General features: G+C 56.7%; 1 protein-coding gene across 1 annotated transcript in view; it reads right to left on the bottom strand.

The window, feature by feature from the left end:
• The window catches only part of BCL11B (B-cell CLL/lymphoma 11B), a 90730-nt gene that overhangs the window by 32144 nt on the left and 35833 nt on the right, over nt 1-22753 (bottom strand). The window contains 1 exon segment of the mRNA NM_001297633.1: nt 18561-18758. Within this exon segment, the coding sequence (NP_001284562.1) occupies nt 18561-18758 (198 nt within the window).

The following is a 22753-nucleotide window of genomic DNA, read 5'->3' on the forward strand; positions in this document are numbered from 1 at the left end:
CAGGGAGCTGTGACGAGGATTCAGGAGGTAAAGGGGGAAGCACAGGCTCCCACGGGGCCCCAGTGTCTCATCTCACATTCCTGCTGGACCCCCAAACTCAGCTTTTTGTTGATCAAAACACACAGCCTGCGCTGACATCAGCAGTAATTCTCAGGCGACTAAGGAGCAGGCCACGGCTCTGGGGTGGAAACCCATGGAGACCACGGAGGCCATGTGATGGAACAAGCCGAGTCCCAAGCCAGGACCAGGTCAGTGCAGGGACCTCCCCGGCCTGGAGCACCTGGCATGAGCAGAGGAGAGAAGCGGGCACCCACAGTCCCACACTCTGCCTCCAGGGCTCACAGGGATCTCAACCAGGTACCAGGGAACCCAGGTCCCCAGTGCCAGGTGGGCGGGGAAACCGCAGCCTCGGGGCTGGGCAGTCCACTGCTCCAAGCGGTCAGGCCAGAGCAAGACCCCAGAGGGTGGGGCTGGGGCAGGACCCCAGAGAGCCCACCTGTGGCTCGGGGGAGGGGTCAGAGCCCCGGGGCTGAACAGGTGGCGTCAACCACCCTCCCCGCCTCTAAGTCTGTGACCTCAGCCAGGCCTCACCTTCTGCGCGTCTCCACTTCGACACTGGGCAACATCGTCTGCCCGGAGGGTCCGACTGGCCTCTCACACACCAGCCCCTCAGCAGGGCAGCCACCATCTTTCCAATGGCAGCGCTTAAGCCAAGACCTCCCAACTGTCCAATAACCCAGAAAGCCCCATACAACCCAGGCTTCCCCTCGAGGCTGAGGAGACACTGCAAGCTCTCCTACCATGCCCTCAGAGCAAAGGCATACCCGAACGGAAATTCAGTTTCAACTTCTGAGCCAGTGGGATCGATTACTAGTGGCTGCCTCACCTATTACTTGAGGTGCTCAGCCCCAGGCTCAAAGGAGACAGGTGCTGTGATCGACTAGTGATGTCTGCGATGGGTACAGGAAGGGGCAGGGGAGGTACATATGCTATATACACGCCTGACCCTAACACATCTCCGGACAACAGAATCCGATTCCACCAGGAAGAAACAAACAAACACAGATGGAGCAAGGATGGTAGAAAATAGGAAAGCTGGTACAGCGGGTCCAAAAGAATGGCCCAGCACAGGGAGGGGAGGAGGAAGAGTTGCCCAGACTGTCCATAAATCTCTGGGATTTACCAACAACAGTAAACACAAGGCCACAGGTTTTCCAGTCCATCTTGCCTACAGAGGTGTTTACTGAGAAGGTTTTCTCCAGGGAGAAGTAACTGAGAATAGATCTCTGCTCCACTAGCCACCTCCCGGCTCCAGCCCTTTGTTCTGGGTCTGGAACAGGCTCCCAAAGGAAGCCTAGGTCAAGTCCATCATCCTTTCTCCCCAGGGCGACCTCCTTAACACAGGCGAACCTGCTGCCACCGCGTCCAGAGGCTCTGACATGCTGGCTCTTCTCCCACCCAGAGGTGCCCTTCAAACTCTTACCCACCCTGCGGAGTCCCCAACCTCGGGGTCCTCCGCTCTTAACCTTTGTTTATTTTCTCGGAAATTTAACGGGTAAACACGCTGCCTTTCCAGCCAGTGCCTCTCAGGATCTGCATGGGCTTTCACTTCTTCCTCAAAAAAGAGGAAACTTCAACTCCACCTAGTAGCGGTAAATGTCACATCTTGACAGTTCCACACTCAAGACACCACACTCCGTATCAGATGCCAAAGCAGAAGCCTTTCCATATCCCTGGCTGCCGACTTCCACAGGTTCCCTCCTCCCCCCACACCTTCCATCTTTCTCAGATGCAGCCCTGAGCACACTTCTCCTGCTCAAGGATTCACCTGAGTGGTGGGCAGGTTAGAGCATCTTGTGGGATAAAGAGAAGCAAAAGCAAAATGGACTCCCCCCTCCAAAAAAGGCTAAATTTCCAAAAATCAAATGGCACACCTGAAGCCGAGGGAGGTAATTCCTGGTTGGTCTGACAGCTGCATGTGCAGAACCTCAGATCTCATATGTTTCCTCAAAATGCAGCCCTGCAGCTTCCCGGCCCAATAGAGACTTCCCAGGACACTCGCTTGCTGCCTCCCTGCCCCCCAGCTCCGGTGTCTGGGCCAAAGATCAGCCTTCCTGTTGCCCAGGCCCACGGCAAGAGGGCGAGGGGAGCGGGGAGGCGTGGGACACAGTCAAGGGGGCTGACACTGTCCTCCAACCTCCCCCGCCTGCCCGGGCTGCTCTCCCTCGAGCAGGATGCTCGGCCTCCACGTAAGAAGGTCTGAGTCTACCCCCCTCCCCCAGTGACACCTCCCTATCTTGGTCTAGGACTTGGGCATCGCAGGCTTCGGGGAAAGATACACCAACTCTAGAGACCAGTTTCTAGGAGGGAACGAAACCCAGCCTCTGCATCCTCACCTGAGCAGGAAACCCACCAGGGGAGCGGGGCCCTGGGATTCTGTGCCAGGGCCAGGCAGGGAGCAGGGAGCCCCCTCCGCCCCACTCCCATCTGCTTCCAATTCGCATGAGCAGACAGATATGGAACCTTTTCAACTGGACATTAATCATTCGCAGCAATTAGATCCCGGAGACCTCGCAGAGGGAGTCCCATTAGCCCAGGGGCGAAGGAAGCCCTGAAGCGCTGCACGGCGCGCGGCTCCGCCAACCTAGGTGTGCGACATAAAGGGAAATAAAGTCCCGGGCTTTGCGCCCTCTCAGGTGCCGCGTGCAAAGCCCCAACCGTAATCAGATGGCAGCAGGCCGCGATGCAAAACGCCTGGCGGATTATTCGGCAATAAGGTATAATTGAAAGGATTAACATGAATGCGATGCTTTCCTTCCAAAAATTCGAGGAACGCCAGAACGACTCTCATCTGGGCTGGGATGACTCATGGTTTAATAGAGGAACTTAATTTTCACTTCTGAGGAATCTGGGCTCTGGGGGAACATTGTCTAAGAAACAGTCCTTATACCCCTCCCCATGACAAGAAGTACCGCCCCTCCGGAAGTAAAAATAAAGGTGCCCCTGCCCGTCCCTTGTCTCCCAGAATGCACCACAGCCACAAGGGTCAGGGCGGGGTGCGGGGGCCTGGACAAAGCACGATGTCTCTGGGAAAAGGGTGGAGTCCAAGGTCAACCAGGCAGGTCCTAACGTGGCTTGGTGGCCAGGGACCAGTCCCTTCCTGTTTCCAAGGTGCTGCTCGGGTCCTGCTCACCCAGAGGCATCTGGCAACACCGCCCAGGGGCACCTGGCATGGTGGGCCGTGTGGGTAGAAAGTGAGGCTGCCCACCAGCACAACGGGCACAGGGCATCTTTCCCCTGATCCCCAAAGGCTCCGTGTGACACAGCACCCATCTCAGCATCCGATGCCACAGCGTCCTCCTCCCATCAGCTCCCAGGAGACGGCGCCTCAGGATGCTGACTCCTCCTCCTGCTGGAGCCTGGTCCGCACACCCAGCAAGGCCTGATGGAACCAGGGCTCAGAGGTCGGAACAACCTGCCACCGCCCACCAGCTGCCGCGTGAGTGGAGGTGAGGTTCCGTACCTCTGTGACGAGACATCATGCAAGTTCCAGAAACGCCTATCCCTTCCCAGACCCCTCCTTCCCGACACAGTCCGTCGTCCACAATCCGCGTCCAGACCCTGAGTCCGTCCCCACAGAGACCCTGCTTCCCAGGGACCTTCAGGACCGCCTCGCTCCGTTCCAGGTTCCAAAGAGTGTCGAGTTTTACATAAAAACTGAACCCAAGTTGAGCATCTGGGGTGCAGATTTTTTGCAAGCAGCAGTACCTGGCAAGCCACTGGTTTTCTGCCTCTTTACCTTCCAGGCTGTATCTTATTTACATAACCCCCAGCACCCACACGCTTCTGGTTCCTAAAGGGGAGTGGGGATCAGCCAGCCCACTTGAGGCCGCGGCACCGAGTACCAGCATCACAGCGCTGAAGCGGCCCGCAGGTGAGAATTTCCCATCAAGCATGCCTGGACAGCGGATGCTCCAAGATCACACGGAACCTTCGAAGCTCATCGCGGCATCCTGGCAGCTGTCACCAGGCCGCACACCATTCACCAAGGCTTCCACAGGACCCAACAGTGACCAGGACGGCGCCCGCCACCCCTGCCCCCGCCCCGCGATGGAGAGGACCTCCCAGGTCCCCTCCCCAACTGCTCCCCACCGCGGCGCGGGCCAAGGGAGAGGCACAGGGAGAGGCACTCGTTTCTAAGTTGCAGAGAATGTCGTCTACCGTTCCTCCAAATTTGTCACTTACATCCCATTAGACTGTAATTATTTTTTAATTAAAACTAAGAAAACTGGCATGCCTGTGCCGACTTTATGCATCTGTTATGGGTTAAAATAGCTTTTAAAAAATGTTTCGGAGACCGCAGTCTATTGTGGCCACGGCCTCTGCCAAAGAAAACGCAAGCTTGCTTATTTTCTCCGTGGGGCGCAACAGCGCCTGTGTGTGCCGGAACAGAATCGGCTGGCCGTGAAAAGAATTCTAAATAAAACACAAACATGGAATTTGGCAACGCCACAGAAGCAAGCTTAAGACTAATTCCAGCATGCGGACGGCTCTCACATAGTAAGTCTGGCTCCAGCATAAATGAAACCAGGCCCTGTAAAATACCAAGCAAGTTAGAATTTCAACTTAAAGGGGCAGAACGCTGGTTCCAGGTATAAAAGCTTATTAGGCCGGTTGGCACGGGCTCCATAAATCCATAGGTTATTAGCTGTTTGCTTTCAGCCGATCCCTCCTTAAAGAGATGCATGTTAAGAGAGAGAGACCCAGAAATGAAAACCATCACTTTGCACTTGACTTTCAGTGCAGTGGTTCTGGAACCACTGTGTTCATTATCTCAATTAGGGGAGAAAGACAATCAGACCTCATATACACACAAACCCAAAAGGGAGGGGAGGGCGAGGGGGGGGCCAAAGGCTGCGAGGTAAGGACGCCCATCGCCTGGGAAGGACGAAATGGTCCCCCTGGGAGCCAGAGAGGTCAGGGGGCAGGTCTGAGCCACGGGGGTGGGGGGCATGCAGATGCCAGGAGGATCGCGGTAATACCTACAGCCATAACAGCCATAAAAACAGTAGAGTAATGCCTGCCCCTACTCACCTCCTCCACACACCAGCGGCAGCTGGAGGTGGGCGTGTAACAGGGAAGGTTCTAATCTAATCCAGCCGTTCAGGGCTCTCAAGTCAGACTCGCCTCAGTTTCCACATCTGCAAAATGGGGACAACAGCGCCTCCCTTGCAGAGCTGGGCTGAGGAACGCTGAAAGGGTTTAGCAAAGTGCCCCCATCAGGGTCGGGACTCGACCCCAGGCGTCCACGTCCAAGTTGGCATCCCCCCATCTCCCCCCACCGCACACCCTCCCGGGCGGGCGCACTCAGGACTGGCCACACGCTCCGGGCCTGGGAACCGCAGTCTCCCTCTGAGATTGGGGTGGGACGGGGGACGCCGTCTCCCCCAGAAGGGACGGAGAAGGCGAGCTCACCCCCAGAGAAGGCGAGCTCCCTCCCCAGAGGGAGACTTGGCCTCAGCGCCGAAACCTGATCGCACACAGAGCGATCCAGGAGACGGCAAAGTTCTGGGAGGAAAAATAATCCAAAGTGTCTCCACCATAAACACCCGGCACTGGGCCGGGGCGGGCGGGGAGCTGCTCTGTGCTGACAGCGCCCCCACACCACAGGCCACTACCACCACGCACGCACACACACCAGGGTGCCCACCTCCATACACGCGTACACACACGCACGCACACACAACCACACGCACTCACATATCAACACACATCTACGGTCACAATCACATACATGCACATACATGTGCGTACACATGCGTGCACAACTACACACTCGCACACACATATGCACACACACACATGAACATATGCGGAGATATTAATGCACAAACACACAGGGCCTTTTATTACGGGGTCTGTGCCAGTCCCAAGGCCCCTGGCAGAGGCAATGGGAAAAACCAGGGAGAAAATTACATGAGGCAACGTTTGGCTCCAAAGGAAAAAGCCATGGAATGTTCTCCCTCAAGTCTTGGTTATTTCTTGTAGGTCCACTCAGACCCGGGTCAGCACAGGAGGGTGGGGCAGGGCGGCCCCACCCAGAGGGAATCCCTGGGCCTCCTGGTCCCAGAGCTGCAGCAGATTCAGCCCTCCCAGGGGGCCCAGTGTGGCCACAGTGAGGTCACTCAAGGACTGTCCTCCCCGCAAAGACATGCACAGCAAACTGGGGGCCAGGACCCGGCTCCTGACCCCGGTCCCCGCCCAGCTCCACAGGCCACCTGCCTTGGGGCCTCACACACGTGCATCTTCCTGAGAAGACGCACCACGTCTCAGACGATGCAGACGAAAATACTCCTGGCTTCTCAGAGCCTATGTCCCAAAATAATTACATTTTCTTAAAAAAAAAAAAAATTATAGGCAAGTATGTGTCCAGCTATTTTTAGCTCCTATGCAACTCTACTAATTTTTCTCATAATAATCACTGCAGACTTTTTTTTAAAGCTACCCCCCTCTCTGGTAACAACCGCGTTCTGTGGCATGGGGCCAGAGCTGGGGGGCAGGGGACACAACCTTCCACACACCGTGGAGGTCTGAGTCCTGCCCAGAGGTGACAGCATCTGAGAGCCACCCGGTTCCTGGGGAGAGGACCACGTGGCCGTCCCATCGGACACCAGCTCCAAGTTCAACCTGACCCACCTTTGGGGGACACCTCGCCTGTGCCTGAAACTGCTGGGATCTTGGGAGTTCCCGCAGGGCACCCACCTGGGGTTCCTGCCCCGGAGGGCACACCGTGCAGGAGGGGTACATCACGGGGTGAAGGGCAGACGCCGAAATGAAATGTCCCTCATCCTTAGAATCTGTGACTGTGACCTTACTTGGGAAAAGGGTCACTGAAGACACAATCGGGTTCAGGAGCAGCGATGACGGCCCTTCTGCATTCTACCCCCGGGGGCTCCAAACCCAATGCCGATTGTCCTTTCCAGGTTTTTTGTTTTTTGGGGGGGGTTTTTGTTTTTTGTTTTTTTTTTTTTTTTTTTTTTTTGTCTTTTTGCCTTTTCTAGGGCCGCACCCGCGCGGCATACAGAGATTCCCAGGCTAGGGATCGAATCGGAGCTATACCCACCAGCCTATGCCAGAGTCACAGCAACGCCAGATCCCAGCCGCGTCTGCGACCTATACCACAGCTCACGGCAGCGCCGGATCTTTAACCCACTGATGGAGCCCAGGGATCGAACCCGAAACCTCATGGTTCCTAGTCGGATTCGTTTCCGCTGAGCCACAACGGGAACTCCCTTTTAAATTATTTTTTTTTTATGTTCCCTTTTTTATGGGTGCACCTGTGGCATATGGAGGCTCCCAGGCTAGGGGTCAAATCAGAGCTGCAGCTGCTGACCTATGCCACAGCCACAGCAACACCAGATCCGAGCCGCATCTGCAACCTATACCAAGCCTCATGGCAACACTGGATCCTCAACCCACTGAGCGAGGCCAGGGATCGAACCCACATCTTCGTGGAGACAACATCAGGTCCTTAACCCGTGGAGCCACACCAGGAACTCCTGTCCTTTTAATTTTAATCATCCACGAGAGAAGACTGACACCAAGGCGGAGGCCAGCTGACCAGGGAGGTAGAGGCAGGAAGGACACAGCCCCAGGCTAACGAATGCCTTGAGCCACCAGAAGCAGATTCTCCCCTTCAGAGGGAGCCCAGCCCAGCCGACACCTTGCTTTTGAACTTGTGGCCTCCAGAACCGTGAGACAGCGACTTTCGTTGCTGCTACTGCAACCCCCAGTAACTAAGGCAGGGCCACGGGGAGAAATCACAGCAATAACCCGCACTGCAGCCCCTCGCCCTCTCCCTGCAGCAAAGCACCCAGGGCTCCGAACCAGAGTGGCAGACCCAGGACGCCGCCCTGTACTCCACCTAAGGCTGCCCTCCAACTCCTCCCAGCCCAGCGGGGTGGGCAAGGCTGGCGTGGTGACAGCAGGCAGACAGGAGATGCTCAGAGAGGACGGAGAGGGCCCAGGACACCAGCCAGCTACCCTGCCCCCACGTGTCCCCACTCTGAACACCCACTCTTTCTGCTGAACTGAACCCAAAGCAACGCCCTGAGGACACAGCAGAAAGGAAAGTGAAAACTGTCCATCTGCAGAATTTCTCACCGCCACCCCCCCAACTCTCAAGCTAGTGAACTGTTTAGCTGACTGCAGAAAACCAGCATCCTGGGAGATGAGAGCTGATGTCAGAGACCCTCAGAGAACCCTGGAGGCACTGGCCCGTGATCACGGCCGCAGGCGCCAAGGCTGGGGTCAGTGGGGGCCGATCCCACTCCAGGCTCTCAGGTGTATTAACCACATAACTTGGGCCGATTGGTATCCCTACACCTGAGGCTCGGGGTCCCCAACGACAAACTCCAGAGGTCAAGGGCGGGGGTGGAAAAACAGGGCCCCTGAGCACCGCTGGTGGGAATGAAGGCAAAGCCGCGCAGGCACCGCGGGAAACGGGTGGGCGGTTCCCGAATGAGTTAGACCCAGAGTTACCGTACGATCCAGCAATTCCACTCTGGCCATTCACCCCAAAGAACTGAAGGCAGGGTCTCCAACCACGAGGCGTCCACCCACTCACAGCCGCACTGTTCACGGCAGCCAAAAGGTGGCAACGACCAGCGTCCATCGCACGATGAATGGATAGACTGCGCCCCGTCCACACAGCGACTCTTACTCAACCCGAACCCGGAGGCGATGCTGACACCGGCTCTTATGTGAAGGATGTGATGCTGCGTGAGATGAGCCCCGCATAGGAGACCCCCAGGGCGGTCAAAGTCACGGAGACAGAAGGGGAAGAGTGGCTGTGGGCTGGGAGGCGGGGGGTGGGGGGTCAGTGTTGACGGGGACAGTTTCAACTTGGGACGACAACGAAGTTCTAGAGACGGAAGGTGGGGACGGTTGCAGAACAATGTCAGAGGACTTAACGCCGCTGGGCTACAGTTACAGTGGTGACGTTTATGCTCCGTGCAGTTTATCGCAATTAAAAAAAAAAAATCCAACAGGCCGAGCCTCACACCATCATGCGAAAGAATGCGTGTACAGAGCCCGTGCACACAGTAGGCCCTCGAGCACAGATTCCCTTTACTATGATATCAAGAATAAAATGAGGCGCTCGTTAATAAAGCACCAGGGGATTCTAGAAGAGGGTGCCCGCATCAGAAAGGACCCGTTAAATACAGCTCCACGGCCAACGCCCGGGCCCAGAGGGGCCTTGTCCCCCCAGCCATTCCTCACCTCTTATTAACAAAGGCAATAATTAAAAATGGCTGGATTTATGCAAAGACTCCTACCACCCCGTCTCTGCAGGTAGAGACGCCGCTTTCGCATTAACCTCCTTGCAGGAGTCCCGCGCCCTCTGATCCCTCCCCCTGAAATCATAAAACACAGGCGTTCTTATTATCCCGGGCTCGGCCAGCCCTGAGCAGCTCCATGATTTATTGGCGTGCCCCTCGCCCTCACACGTGCCAGGGAGAAGGCCCGCGGGTGGGCAGTCTGGAAGCCAGAAAGCAAGGAGAAGAGCAGGCCGTGGCCCCCCAGACCCAAGAGGACCTGGGTTCAAATCCCACCTCTGCCAGCCGTGCCATTTCAGGCAAGTCACCTCACCTCTCTGGTCACAGACTTCTCACCTGTGAACTACAGAAGATGTTACCTTCCTAAGAGAGACGCTGCCAGGAAGCTCAAATGTGTGGGAAGAGCCCTGCAGAGAGCCTGACACACAGCGGGGTTGCAGGAATGATGACCTGGGGTGCGGACCAATGACTCTGATCATAAAGAAAATTCTGCCAAAGGCACCCACCCCACCCCGACCACACACCACCCCCCGGGCTCTCGCTATTATGGAAGAACGCCCGAGGAGGCGGTGGCAGTGTTGAGCGGGCTACGAACCCCCACAGGTAGAATTCCGGGCAGCAGACCTCCACGCAGAGGGACCCCTGCCCGCCGAGGGTTTCTTCCCACTGCTTTTTGGATTAAATTGGCCAGCCTTGATTATGTTTGGATAAACTTTATTTCATGGTTTAGACTTTTGGGGTTTGATTGTGAAATACATACAGCACGAAGCCCCTCCGCCCTGCCCGGCCCTCGGGTTGGAAAGTCAAGTACATCTAGTTCGCCCCCACCACCGAAAAAAATTTTTTAAAATTAAAAAAAGTAACAAAAACACCTCCAGCTGTAAGGAGGATGCAAGTTGGTTTCTCTTGCGTCTAAGGAACTGGGTAGGAAAATGAGGGAACAAGGCGTTCCCATCGCGGCTCAGCGGTCACGAACCCGACTAGTGTCCCTGAGGACGCAGGTTTGATCCCTGGCCTCCATCAGTGGGTTAAGGATCTGGCGTGGCTGTGGCTGTGACATAGGCTCCAGCTGCAGCTCCAATTCAACCCCTAGCCTGGGAACTTCCACGTGCCTCGGGTGTGGCCCTAAAAAGACCAAAAAAAAAAAAAAAGAAGAAGAAGAAAAGGAGGGAAGTGACATCACTCCCTGCATTTCTGCTTGTTCCCAGGCGGCAACACACCTTGTCTGGGTCTTGTCCTCCATCGGCACTTCCTGAGCACAGAAGGCAGGGCCCGGCCAAGCGCTGGGAAGACCCGAGAGGATCTACACCGACCTGGTAGAGGAAGGAATTTGAGGGTGGCTGGATGACAACATCTCGTCCCATGCTCCTGGCCTCTTCTTCAACCTCAAAGCTGCCCTCCGGCGGTATGAAGTCCATTCTGCTGTGTCCTCTTAAGTCACTAACAACCCGGACCTCTTTGGGGCCAGCCGGGGCTACAGAAGGCTCACTGGGTCAGTGGGACCTCGTGGCAGAGGCCCACACCCACCTCTGTCACTGGCCCACACTGTGGAAGAAGCTGGTCCCCACGGCCGGCCTCGCCCTCTCCCCAGTAGACTACCGGGGCCGTCCCAGCTCCCGTGAGCCCAGTTGTTTAATTTTCTTTAAGCAGAGAAAGGCATCTCGAGGCAGAGACAACCCCCCGCCCCTACCCCGACAGCCCCAGGAGCTCACTTCTGGATCCCTACATCAAGGCCAGATCAGGCACCAGCCTGACCGGGGAAGGAAGAAAGGAAAATGCAGGGACCATGTCTGCATGTGGTTTCCCACAGGCCAGTGGCTTTTCTGCTGCCCACGTCTGAGCTCCCAAGTAGCCCAACTCGAAGCCAGAAGGGAGAGCTGAGAACATGACTCCAGGGCTGGCCAGACCCAAGTTCCAGTCTCGGTTCTGCTGTTTGTGTGCTGTGTGACCCCCGGCACGTTGCTTGGCCTCTCTGAGCCCAGGTACTCTCCTGAGCAAAAGGAGGGGGCCGCTTTTCCTTATGGGATTTATGAGGAGAGGTGCCTGAGCGAGGTATGCAAAGCACCCGGGACAGTGCTGCACACAGTAGGCCCTTTAAATACAGCAGCCAGTCTCAGGAGCAGTGGTGGCCACAAGCCTTTCTTCTCTTTCACGGAAACTAAGAAAACCTCCCAGGCAGGACTTTCAGAGATGGCAACCAAGTCAGCATCCGGGTACTTTTCAACAGCCTGGCTTTCTCCTTCCTGCCTCCCCCACGTCCCTCTGCCTTGACCTCCCCACATGCAGGCAACCAGCTAAGGCCACCTCAGGATGAAGGTCAGGTATTGCTAGTGTCCCCATTTCCCAGGTGAGGAGACTGAGGCTTAGAGAAAGGAAGCGGCTTGCCCAGGGGCCCATATTCACACCCAGACACCTTAAGAATAAGGACCAAGCATCTCTGGAGCCTCCCACAAGGCCTGCAGCTCCTCCTCCTACACGTGTCCACCATGGCATCTAATTTCAAGCACAGGCGTTCCCACAGTGGTGCAATAGGATCAGCGGCATCTCTGCAGTGCGGGGACACAGGTTCAATCCCCGGCCCGGCACCGCGAGTTAAGGATCCAGCATTGCCACATCTGCGACCATACTTCGCAAGTGCAGCTCAGACCTGATCCCTGGCCTGGGAACTCCACGGGCCAAGAGGCAACCAAAAAAGAAAAACAAAATTTAATTTAATTTAAAAAAATAACTTCAAACCTAAATCCATGGCCCGGAAGAGATGCCTGAGATGAGACAGGGCAGCCAGCGATCAGAGCACAACAGAAAGCTGGGACCCCCGGCAGCTGACAAAAGTAGGGGTCCCAGAGGCTACGGAGGACCTCAAAGCAAATATTCTCTCTGTTGCCAGGTCTATAAGCTACGACGTGGCTTCAGCCCGATGATGAATTTCCTCCTCCATTTTCAACAGAACGCAACAGGGCCAGCACGGCCCGGTGGGAGGAGCCTGAGGGACGCGGTCCCAGGCAGCTTGCCGCCCACAGCTTGTGGCCTCTTCCCCACTCTGCCTCCATGTCCCCATCTAGGTAAGGAAGGGGTTGGGTGAGATGATAATCTCTGATCCTAGAGCGTTAAAAATTAACTCAAGCCTTCAGGTCACCCGTGGAGGACCCGCTTCTGGACCATCCATCCCCGCTTTCGGATTCCCTTTCAAGCTACAGACGGTGGCCGCCTGGCTCTGAGACCCCGGATGCCGGTGGCCAGGGCTGGTTCTTCACATCCACTAACTGCTTTAAAGCGCTGCATCCAGCGCTGCATTAAAAATTAATTACACATGCTATTTTATTGCCAGTGCATAATGTAATGAGCACCAGCTGTGCTAAACAGCCAAACTCCTTTTTAAGACAGCTATAAAAAAAAAAAAAAAAAAAAAAAGAAAGACAGAAAGAAAGAAAAGAAAAGAAAGAAAGAAACGGCACTTCCAAATGCCTCTCCTGTCAGAGCAGAAAAACAGCAACATCTTGTGCGGATTTGAACAGAATTCTTTGATTTAGCTCTGCTTTCAGAACGTCTGAAGGGCTGGCTTGGAGACGGAAACGAAATCTGGCCAGGCTGCAGCACCTCTGCTCCAGGACATCGCTGGGACCCCCTTTCATCCAAGGACAGCCCCAAGGGTAGGTGGCCCTGCCCCCCACTGGGCAGCTCTGCACTGCTTCTGCCCCACCCCCACCCCCCACCCCGATCCCCAGCTCCTCTGGCACCCATAGTGCTGGAGGAGATGTCACTTTGCAGCTCTGGCCACCAGGGGACTTTTCTGGAGTCCACTCAAGCCCTGCCACCCTCGGCCACCTCTGCCAGCCCGGAGAGGCGGCTCCCTCTGCACTGGGGGCCTTGCAGCTCTCCGTGGCCTCTCCCAGCACTTCCTCCAGTTTCGGAAGGAGGCGTCTGGGTTCCAGAGGCAAGCGGTCAAGGGCAACCTCGGCAGTGATGTGATCCCCAGAAGCCAGCAGACACTGGCGCAGACGCCAGGAACCTGATGAGCTGGACCGCCAGCCCCTCTCGCGAAGCAGACATCAGCGCAGGGCGTACAGATGACTCTCTGAATTTTTAATAACTCCCCCGGGAGCCCGTTTTCCACAATGAGCTGAGCCCCGTCGACCTTGGGACCTGGTCGAAGGAAAGAGCCCACCACGAACGCACCTTCATGGAATCGAGAGAATGGCGAGGGCGGGTCTGGAACCCTCCCCGACGCCGCCGTGTTTCTGGTCCACGCACGCTCACCCACACTCACTCCTCTTCTTCTCCCTGTACTCACCCCTCCCTCCAAGGTCTCCATGGAGGCCCCCAGGCCCCACCAGGGCGCCTCTGCACCCCCTGCCCCAGAATGGGGGTGCAGGGCCAGCAGGGGCCTGGAGAGCACGGCCACATAAGTCCACATCGCCCTGTGACTGCCCAGGGATCCTCCGGTGTTAATCAAACCCAGTCCAAAGTGAAACTACAGCGTGCGTCTTGTTCTGGTATGAAATGTGCAAAGCACAGACCATATCATTAACATAAAACTTCCAGAAATAAGGCCACTTTCCAGACAGACTGTATTAATTGCATCAAGCTTCCACAGCTAGGGTGGTCTGATCCACACACAGCAGATCCCATTGGAAGGTTCTGGTGATAAAACCAACACAAAACGAACACTGGGATATAATTGAAGGAGGAGAAAACGACAGATTCTACTGTGAAACCTACTATTTACGCACAGGTATTCTTTTATCTTTATTGTCCCTTTAACCCATGCCAAGAAACCCCAGACTAGTTAAATAACACAGCAAGTACAATTTCAGTAGAAAAGTAAATTGAATTTAACTTTACAAGATTGCCCTGTGATTTCAGCATATACTAATGACTGCAACTGACTCCTTCTATTAAATCCAAACACTTGGCTTCCCAGGGCCGGGATCCTGTGTGTTCTTGCCCAAGACCTTAAACTTCACCAAGCGTGCGTATTAATCACTGTGGCTGATGACCACTGGCGGCTCTTAAATATGCAATGAAGTTTCTCGGTTCCTGTTCCAACCTCCCAAGGAGGAAGCCAGCCAAGAGGCTAAATACCTTTAAGAATGGAAACTAGGGATCCAGCTTGACCATGATCTGAGACAGTCAAGGGGCCAACGGCCGTTAAGGATGGGAACCAGGGATCCAGCTTGAAGTCGGCATCCACATGGTGCCCGGCAGGTCGGGGTACGAGGTGGTGAGACATCCTGCTGGGGCATGAATGTCTGGAGGGCATGCTTGGCAAGACGGATTGTTCTCGGCACCTGGCACATATGACCTCATTCAATCCTCAGAGCAATCCTTCAATTACCCCCATTTTATAGGTGGGGAAACTGAGGAAGAGGGCGGAAATGACCTGTCCAAGGTCACCCAGGGCACATCAGCCTTTACTCCGCAGTCTGATACGCTGATGACGGCCTCCCGATGGCGAAGACCTCAGAACAAGGAAGGGTTCAGGGGATCCACAGCCCCCCGGTTCTCAAACGGAACACCCCACCCCTGCCCTGGGAACCCTAGCCAAGTCCCACCCGCAGGCAGACACAGCATTTCAGTCATCGACTGATCAATGTTCTGTCTCAGAGATCAATATGAGGAGCCTCGAGGCTTGGGGAGGGTTTTTTGATTATTTTGTTTCTTTTTACGGCCGTACCTTCAGCATATGGAGGTTCCAGGACTAGGGGTCAAATCAGAGCTGCAGCTGAGGCCACAGCCACAGCAACACCAGATCTGAGCCACATCTACAACCTACACCGTAGCTCATGGCAACATCAGACTCTTCACCCATGGAGCCAGGCCAGGGATCGAACCCACATCCTCATGAAGACTATGTCAGGTTCTTGACCCGCTGAGCCACAACGGGCTTTTTTTTTTTTTTTTTTTTTTTTTTTTTAGGGCTGCACCTGTGGCATATGGAGGTTTCCAGGCTAGGGGTCAAATCACAGCTGTAGCTGCCAGCCTACACCACAGCCACAGCAACATGGGATCCAAGCCGAATCTGTGACCTACACCACAGCCCACGGCAACACCAGATGCTTAACCTACTGAGCGAGGCCAAGGATCGTACCTGCGTCCTCATGGTTACCAGTCAGGTTCGTTTCCGCTGCGCCACGACGGGAACTCCAAAGCCTTGTTTTTAAATGTTACATGTATACCATAAATATATACATGCGTTAATATATATATTTACAGAAGGGGAAACTGAGGCCCAGAGAGGTAAAACGACTTATTCAAGGTCATAGGCCAGGTGGAGTAAGGGCCAGGACCACAGCCCCAGCCTTCTGACTCCCCAGACACCTTGGAGAAGTTCCTACCTGGAATTTCTCAGGGAAGAAATGTCAGTTTCCAGGAACACTCAGACTCAAAGGCCCCTACTATTTCCACGGAGTCAAAAAGCAAAGGGGACCCCTAGTCCCTTCTTCCCACTGTGACCATCAGAAGGCGATCTGGGGGTGGGGTCCTGGGAGGCAGGGCTGTTTGGCATGCCGCCAGCAGGCAAGGTACACAGACACACACACCTGTGCGCTGTCTCCCCCACATTCGATACCTAACCACAAGGGCATTCAAAGGCATGACACGGTTACACCGAAGTTTTCCATGTTAATTTGAAGAGACAGGTTCAGCACATCCTGATCCGAAAAGGGACAAAACAAAGCGAGTGAGGCCGGCGGCCCTGTTCCATCTTTGCCGAGGACTGGTTCCTCCGACCAGGTTACCGGGAATGCAATGACTCCATTCCAACTACAAATTAAACAGGTACTAAAAACACTTAAGCCAACAGCCCAGTGCCAGGGGCCGAAGCCACAAAGGGACAAAAACCGCTGGCACAGGATACTTCCAGGTATTGAAGGTGATCTGAAAATATGATGGTGCCACCAGGCCCAGCCTAACTACTGCAGACCCAAGCATGCTGGGGATCCAGGCAGAGCGTCGGAGGCTGAGAGCTGGCTCCTGAGGACATTGGGAGCTGGTCCAGGGACCCCAGGAACTGAAACTGTGCCTCCCTACCCTCCCAGACACTGCCAGCCAGCCTGGGGGCTGCCCAGGGGCGCTGAGCCTTCATGACATCAAGTTCTAAAATCCAAGAAGGCCTCTAAGCCAGGTGGGCCAAGCCAAAGATGAAGCAGGTGCGGAAGGAGCAGCCCAGGATCAAACCCCACCTCTGCTCCTCCCTCCCCTCCCCACAGGTCCCCATTCCCACCGTGCCACCCTGCCCGCCAGACTGCAAGCTGCTGGAGGGCAGGGACCTGCCGTGCTGGGCTGCACTGTGGTTGGCACAGTGCCTGCAAACTAAGTGCCCGAGAATGAATGAATGAGTCAGTGATCGAATGAACAGGAACCATGACACCTCATGTCCCTGAGCCTCGTTTTCTCATCTGTAAAGTGGGGATAGCAAGCCTACCTGCTAAGGTGATGGTGAGGCTTAAATTCAAGAACATTCACGACATATGCAGCACACGGCAGGCACTCGATACACGGCCCCTAGACAGGGCGAGAAGGAACCCTGGATGGAGGGAGGCAGCTGGCTCAGTGGAAAGAGGGGTGGCCTTGCCAGGAAGTATCCTAAAGACACTTCCCTGTTCTGGGACCTGGGCCCAGCCACGCACCCCTGGCTTTGCTTCCCCATCTGTAAAACGGGGATGTTAACAGCTCCGCCCTGCACCACAGCTTCCAAGCCGAGCCTGAGCCACCAGCAGGATAAGCCAAGCCCCCAGGCGGTCACTGCCAGAGAGGTCATGTTTCTGCACCACAGAACTTGACCACGTCCAGTTGTAAACACCCGGGCTGGGCTTTGATAGTGCGGCCCCCGAGCAGCAGTAAGGCTGCAGCCTGATTTAAAGGAAGCCATGGGAGCAAGGCAGCCACCCAGCAAGCAGGGATCATAGCCCAGAGCTGGGATGGGAGCCCCATTCACCATGGGCACCGGGGCAGCCTGAGGCAGAGAGCCGGCTTCTTCGCAAGCCATGCAGACTCCTTCCCAGGCGATGTAGTCTTTGCTTTGTGCATTCAAGACACAAGCCCAGGACTTATGAAGTCACCATCTGTCATGGGGAGGGGTGAGGCAGGCTGCAGGCCACCCAACCAAGCAGGAAGGCCCGAGCAGCTCTTGACCCTGAGCTGGGCTGCCCTCTGCAGAGCCGTGGTTCCAACAGGAACCATCCTTTGGGGCAGCTTCAATTAAAAGTAAAGCCTACCCAATAAAAATCATTTTCCCTTCACCATCCGCATCGAGAGAAAGCCTGCAACATGCCTGGGGACAAACAGAACCTGCCCCTGCTCTCCCCCCACCCTCTCTTTTCCTGGCTCCTGCCTGGAAACCAGACCCCGGGGCCCTTACCACCACCTGCATCTGTGTCAGCATCCAGGCTCCTGTGGCCTCAGTGCTCTTTGCATCAGGCCCTGCCAAGATCCTGGGCAGGAGCAGCTGGGGTGGCAGGTCCCTGCCTACAAATTCCAGGGACCCCAGCCCACAGGAGTGGTTTGGGTTTTGTTTGGGGAAGAGAGAAAGGATGCCACAGAGAACAGGGGATGTTGCCGCACTGGCCCGGTCCGCCCATCTATGGAACGGGCAGCCCCCCGGACCCCAGCCCGGCGCTCAGCCCTGCCCCCACACACCCTGCCAGGCTTCGCTCCCTCCCAGGGCCAACACTAGAAGACTCCTTCCGAGTGACTCTGTTTTTTTCTTTCTCAAAGTTAATGGGCAACACATTCTCACAAAGAGAAACTCAGCGTTTTGGACGGTTCCGGCAACGTACACAGACTACCAAGGAATCTTCTCCTAGCAGCGTCTGGGAGGTGGGGGGTAGTGGCTGGGTCGCGGGAGGGGGGTGGCAGTGACGAGGGCAGAAGAAAACCTCAGATGTTAAGCGTTATCCAATTAAGCTTTGGCTAAACAGCCCAGAGAGGGGACATCGGGAGGCTGGGGAAAGCATTGCGGGGGGGACACTCTCAGGACGGGGGGCGGCGTGGGTGGGGACCGCTTGACGGATGGGGACCAGGGCCCGGGTGAACAGTTCTGCTGACATCCTTCACCGTTTCCCCAGCACCTCCCCAAAAAGGCCTTGTGGGGCGCACGTCGTCGCACATCTCCCCTGGTCCCCACCTGGCCCCAGCCCGCCTGGGACAGGCCGCCAGCGGGGCACACCCCCCATCCCCGGGAGCCCGCCCCCCCACCGCGTCATCACCGTCGTGGTCGGTTACCTGACAACTGACACTGGCATCCAAAGGGAGCCTCCGTCTGACCCTCACCCTGAGTCCCGTCACCCGAGACAGGGCGCGCGCTGCAGCACGGCAGAGCGCCCAGGGCGCGCAGAGGTGAAGTGATCACGGATGTGTGAGGGTGGGAGGAGGAGGCAGCTATGGGGGCCATCGCTGGCGGCTGGGCAGGCCTGCACGGCCCTGGAGAAAAAACAATAGAAAAGGCTGGTCAGTCGGACCCTGGACGGGGCGAGGGGTTGGGGGTGCAGAACCGGGGCCCGGGGCAGAGGGCTGCGGGCCATTCTTCCAGGCTGGGAGGCCCGGGGTGCCGGGCGGGGGGCGGCGGGCAGTGGGGACTCAGGCAGGGGTGGGGGCAGGGAAGTGGCGGGGCCTGAGAGGTCCTATGCTCACAGCGGCCAGGTTGGGTTGTCTCGAGATCAGACTCCCATCCCAGGCAGGCCCAGTGCACGGGGCCGGGGCAAAGAGGGGCCCCCTGATCCCAGGAGGGTCTCCCCAGGTTGGGGGCTTCGGGAGCACACTCCCTTTGGGGATTTGCTTCCCCCAGATCTGAGCCACCCCCTCCGGAAGAGCCAGGAAGTCTGCGCCATGGGGATGGGCCGGCTGTACAGGCCTCGGACAGCTCCAGTCCACCTCCCAGCGCCAAGGATCTGCTGAGCCTCCGGCCCCGGGGGACCGCCAGCTGGTGTCTCTCTCAGCCCACACTCCTCCTCGACACGGACACCCACACGCAGCACCCAACCGAGGCCTTTCCGAAGGCTCTGACTGCCCCCCCACCCAAAGCCCTGGCACTGCCCAGCATCCCTCCTCGCACCTCCCAGCTCTGACCTCCACGACGCAGGGCCAGGGGCCTGCCCGTCTCCACCCAGCCCCCCAGCCTGCCTGAGCTCCCCGGCAAGGCCTGCATTTGATTTGGCTGTTTATCTTAAATGGCTAAGAGACCACCAGGGCAAACCATTTGTGTGAAGCCCTTGCCAAAACCACAAGTGAAGAAGCCCAAATTCCCTGGGTAAATAATTGAGCGGGGAAGCATCAGAGAGACAGAAGAAAAACATCACCAAGATGACGGGCACCTTGGCCCCCAGCCCGCTCTACCAGGGACACCCCCCCCAATGCTGCTCAGTGCCCCCCACAGGTCTGCGGGGGGAGGGGAGGGGATCTGCCCACGCTGTGGCCCCCATGAGGGGCCCCCGGGTCCTGAAGAGCCACGAGGCCCCACAAGCCCACTGACAGCCAGCAGCCTGCCACTCTTCATCTTGAATGAGCTTCCCAGCACGCCCTTGGGGGCAGGGCTCCGCCGACCCATTGCACAGACCAGGAAACTGACAACATAACCACAGAAAACTGCAGACAGCAGCAGCAGCCCCGCCAAAACCTTGGCTGCCTGGTTCCAGACAGGGCTCTTTCTCTGTGTCCCTGTCTCTCCCAGACAGGTGTGATCCAGGACTGGCATTAGAGCAGCTGAGGACACCTGCACGTGTCCTGCCAAGAGACCAAAGCTAGCACCCCACCACCTCGGCCCTCTGGGCCAGCGAAGACCTTGTACCAGGCTAGTCAGGGCCCGGGGCGTTTCTGAGCCCATGACAGCCCATGACAGGTGTGGCCAAGACCCCATGTATAGTCCCAGGCACGGACGCTGAGAGGGTCCTGCCCCAGATTCAGCGCAGGCCCTCGAGAAAGTTCAGCACCTGATACCAGCATCACCAGCCTCCTCCCAGAAGCCCGTCCCAGCCGGCCGGTCCTCGCCCAAACCCCACCGGCACTGGACACACGGCGCGTTCATCTTTGTCTACTACATCAGTCCAGCCTTCGGGCCACGGAAGGTTCCGGGTCATCATAACTGTGACAGCAGCCTGGAGGTGAGCACCAACCACAAGGCGCTGGGCGCAGTTCATCACAAACGCCCTGCCGGGCAGGGAAGACCACCCCCATTCCTCAGGGGAGAACGGAGGCTCTGGCAGCTCTGGACTTGAACCCAGGTGTGTCTCCAAAGCCTGACTATGCCCTGTCTCTTTTGGGGGCTGCAGCTGGGGTGGAGTGACCAAGATGTCCCATTAATCCTGAGAGGAAGGGTTGCAAGGGAGGAGGGAGGAAGCCTGAGGGTCCTAGGACTGGGTCGGGCCTCCGGAAGTGGCCAAAATCAACTCCAGGCCCCAAGGTTCTGAGTGAGGCCACGACACAGCCACCCCCAAACACCAAGGCTGAGAAACCCAGCTGGAGCGCCCAGATAACTGCGGTCCCAAGCCAGGACGGACACAACCTGCGTGTCGGTGGCTGGGAGGAAGGGCAGGGGCAGGTCCAGCCACAGCCTTCTCCTCCTGGAAAGGTGGGGCTCAGTTAAGCCAGAGTCTGGAAATGTCAAGTCGCCCCCCACCTCAGGCAGGGATGGGGGCTGGGCCGCCCCCTGGAGACGCTTCAGTCAAATTCTGGCCTCAGTGAAGCCCACCTGCTCCAGGGGCTGGCCTGATGGAGGGAGGGGAGGGGGCAGAAGGGTGAGGGACTCCCAAGCTTAAGCTGCCCGCAGAGGGCCCTCGGGGGGCTCTCAGAGCACCCTCTCTCTCGGGAAGAGGTCCCCCATCCTATCCCGAGCAGCTTAAACCAGAGCTCTGCCAAAGTCCAAAAAACGCTCCTCTGCAACTGCAAAGACAAAGGTGATGCCAGGAGCCACCTATCCTGGGATTCCAGGAAGCGTCGAGAAAAGCAAGTCCACGGACACGGAAAGAATGGCTGCCAGGGACGGGGGAGTCAGGGCTGGTGGGAACAGGGCTTCTTTGGGGGTGATGGAAACATCTGGCACCAGCAGTGGCGACGGCCGTCCAACACCGTGAACATATACAAGGCCACCGACCGCACACCTTCAAACGGTAAAATGTCACCTTCGAATGGTGGATTTTACAACATACGCATCTTCTATCAACTTGTGTTTTGAAAGCTCACTGTGAGACTGTCTCTGGCCGCAGCACCTGTCCCAGGCCACCTCCCAGCACGCGGGAGCTGGAAAAGCACAGCCAGGGAATCCAGGATGCACACGACAGAGCACCTGGGACCCCGGGCCACGACTGTGCCCTGACACAGGCGGAGGAAGCCGGGAGCACAGAGGCCACGCTCTCTCCTCGAGGCCTGGGTCACAGCCTCCTCTGCCATCTCTCGGCCACGTGACCCAGGGTGAGTCACCTTCTCAGCCTCGCCTTTATAGGAAGGTCGGGACACGCCTGGCCAGAGCCAGGCTTCTAGTAAACACTCAATAACCGTCACTCGTATTCTCTTATTTTCCATTCTGGAACTTTCTCTCCTCCTGACCAGTTTCCCCCCCCCCCCCCACAGCAGGGCGGTGAAAGCCTTCTACACAGGCCTGCAAGGCAAGGCACTCCTCTAAAGCAGCGCTTTCTTCTGCGGTCAAGGCGGGCTCCCCCCTGGAACTGAAACAGACACACGTGCAGGGAGGTATGTGGCAGGGGGACGCCGAGACGCCATCTCAGCTTTACCCAGGATCCAGGTGGCTTAAAAATAAAACCCCGGCTGGCTCCGTTCCTTATCATGAAAGTTCACTTTCATTAAAGGAAAAAGAAATAAATGACGCGAGATATATATATATATAAATACACCATCTCATTTAAGCCCAGCAGACGTCCTATCAGCAGGTGCGAGGACGCTCCTCCCACAAACAAGGAAACAGAGGCTCGGGGTCCAAGACCACAAAGCTCACGGGGGCACGAAGAGGTACAAAATGTCCAAAACTCAGACCCCTACCACGTTTCGTAAGCTCCACCCCGGCTCATTTTGCAAGCCTCCCTCCCCCGCGGGGGTCTGTGACCCATCTCCCTTCTAGAAAGGGCCCTGCGGCGGCGCCTGCCTCCCTCCTCACACATGCGCACTACCCCGCCAACACGCCCACCCCGACCGCCCGGGCGTGCAGACACAAAAAACTCCCTGGAAAAGCCCCAGCCTGGTTTCGAGGGGAAGGCGAGCCTTTCCCAGCGCTGCATCCTCCGCGTCCCCACCCACACGGGAGGGGGGATACAGATTCCTAGCTGGCGAGAGGCGCTCTGGAATACAGCGTGCAGGAGATGTATATTTTTCTCCCTACTGCTGCCTTTCAATTGATACATTTTTTAAGCCAAGAACTCCTACTGATAGTGCAAAAATGAGTCATAGATCAAGGAGAGAGACAGACAGGG

The sequence above is a fragment of the Sus scrofa genome, chromosome 7, assembly GCF_000003025.6.
Source record: "Sus scrofa isolate TJ Tabasco breed Duroc chromosome 7, Sscrofa11.1, whole genome shotgun sequence".
Taxonomy (NCBI): domain Eukaryota; kingdom Metazoa; phylum Chordata; class Mammalia; order Artiodactyla; family Suidae; genus Sus; species Sus scrofa.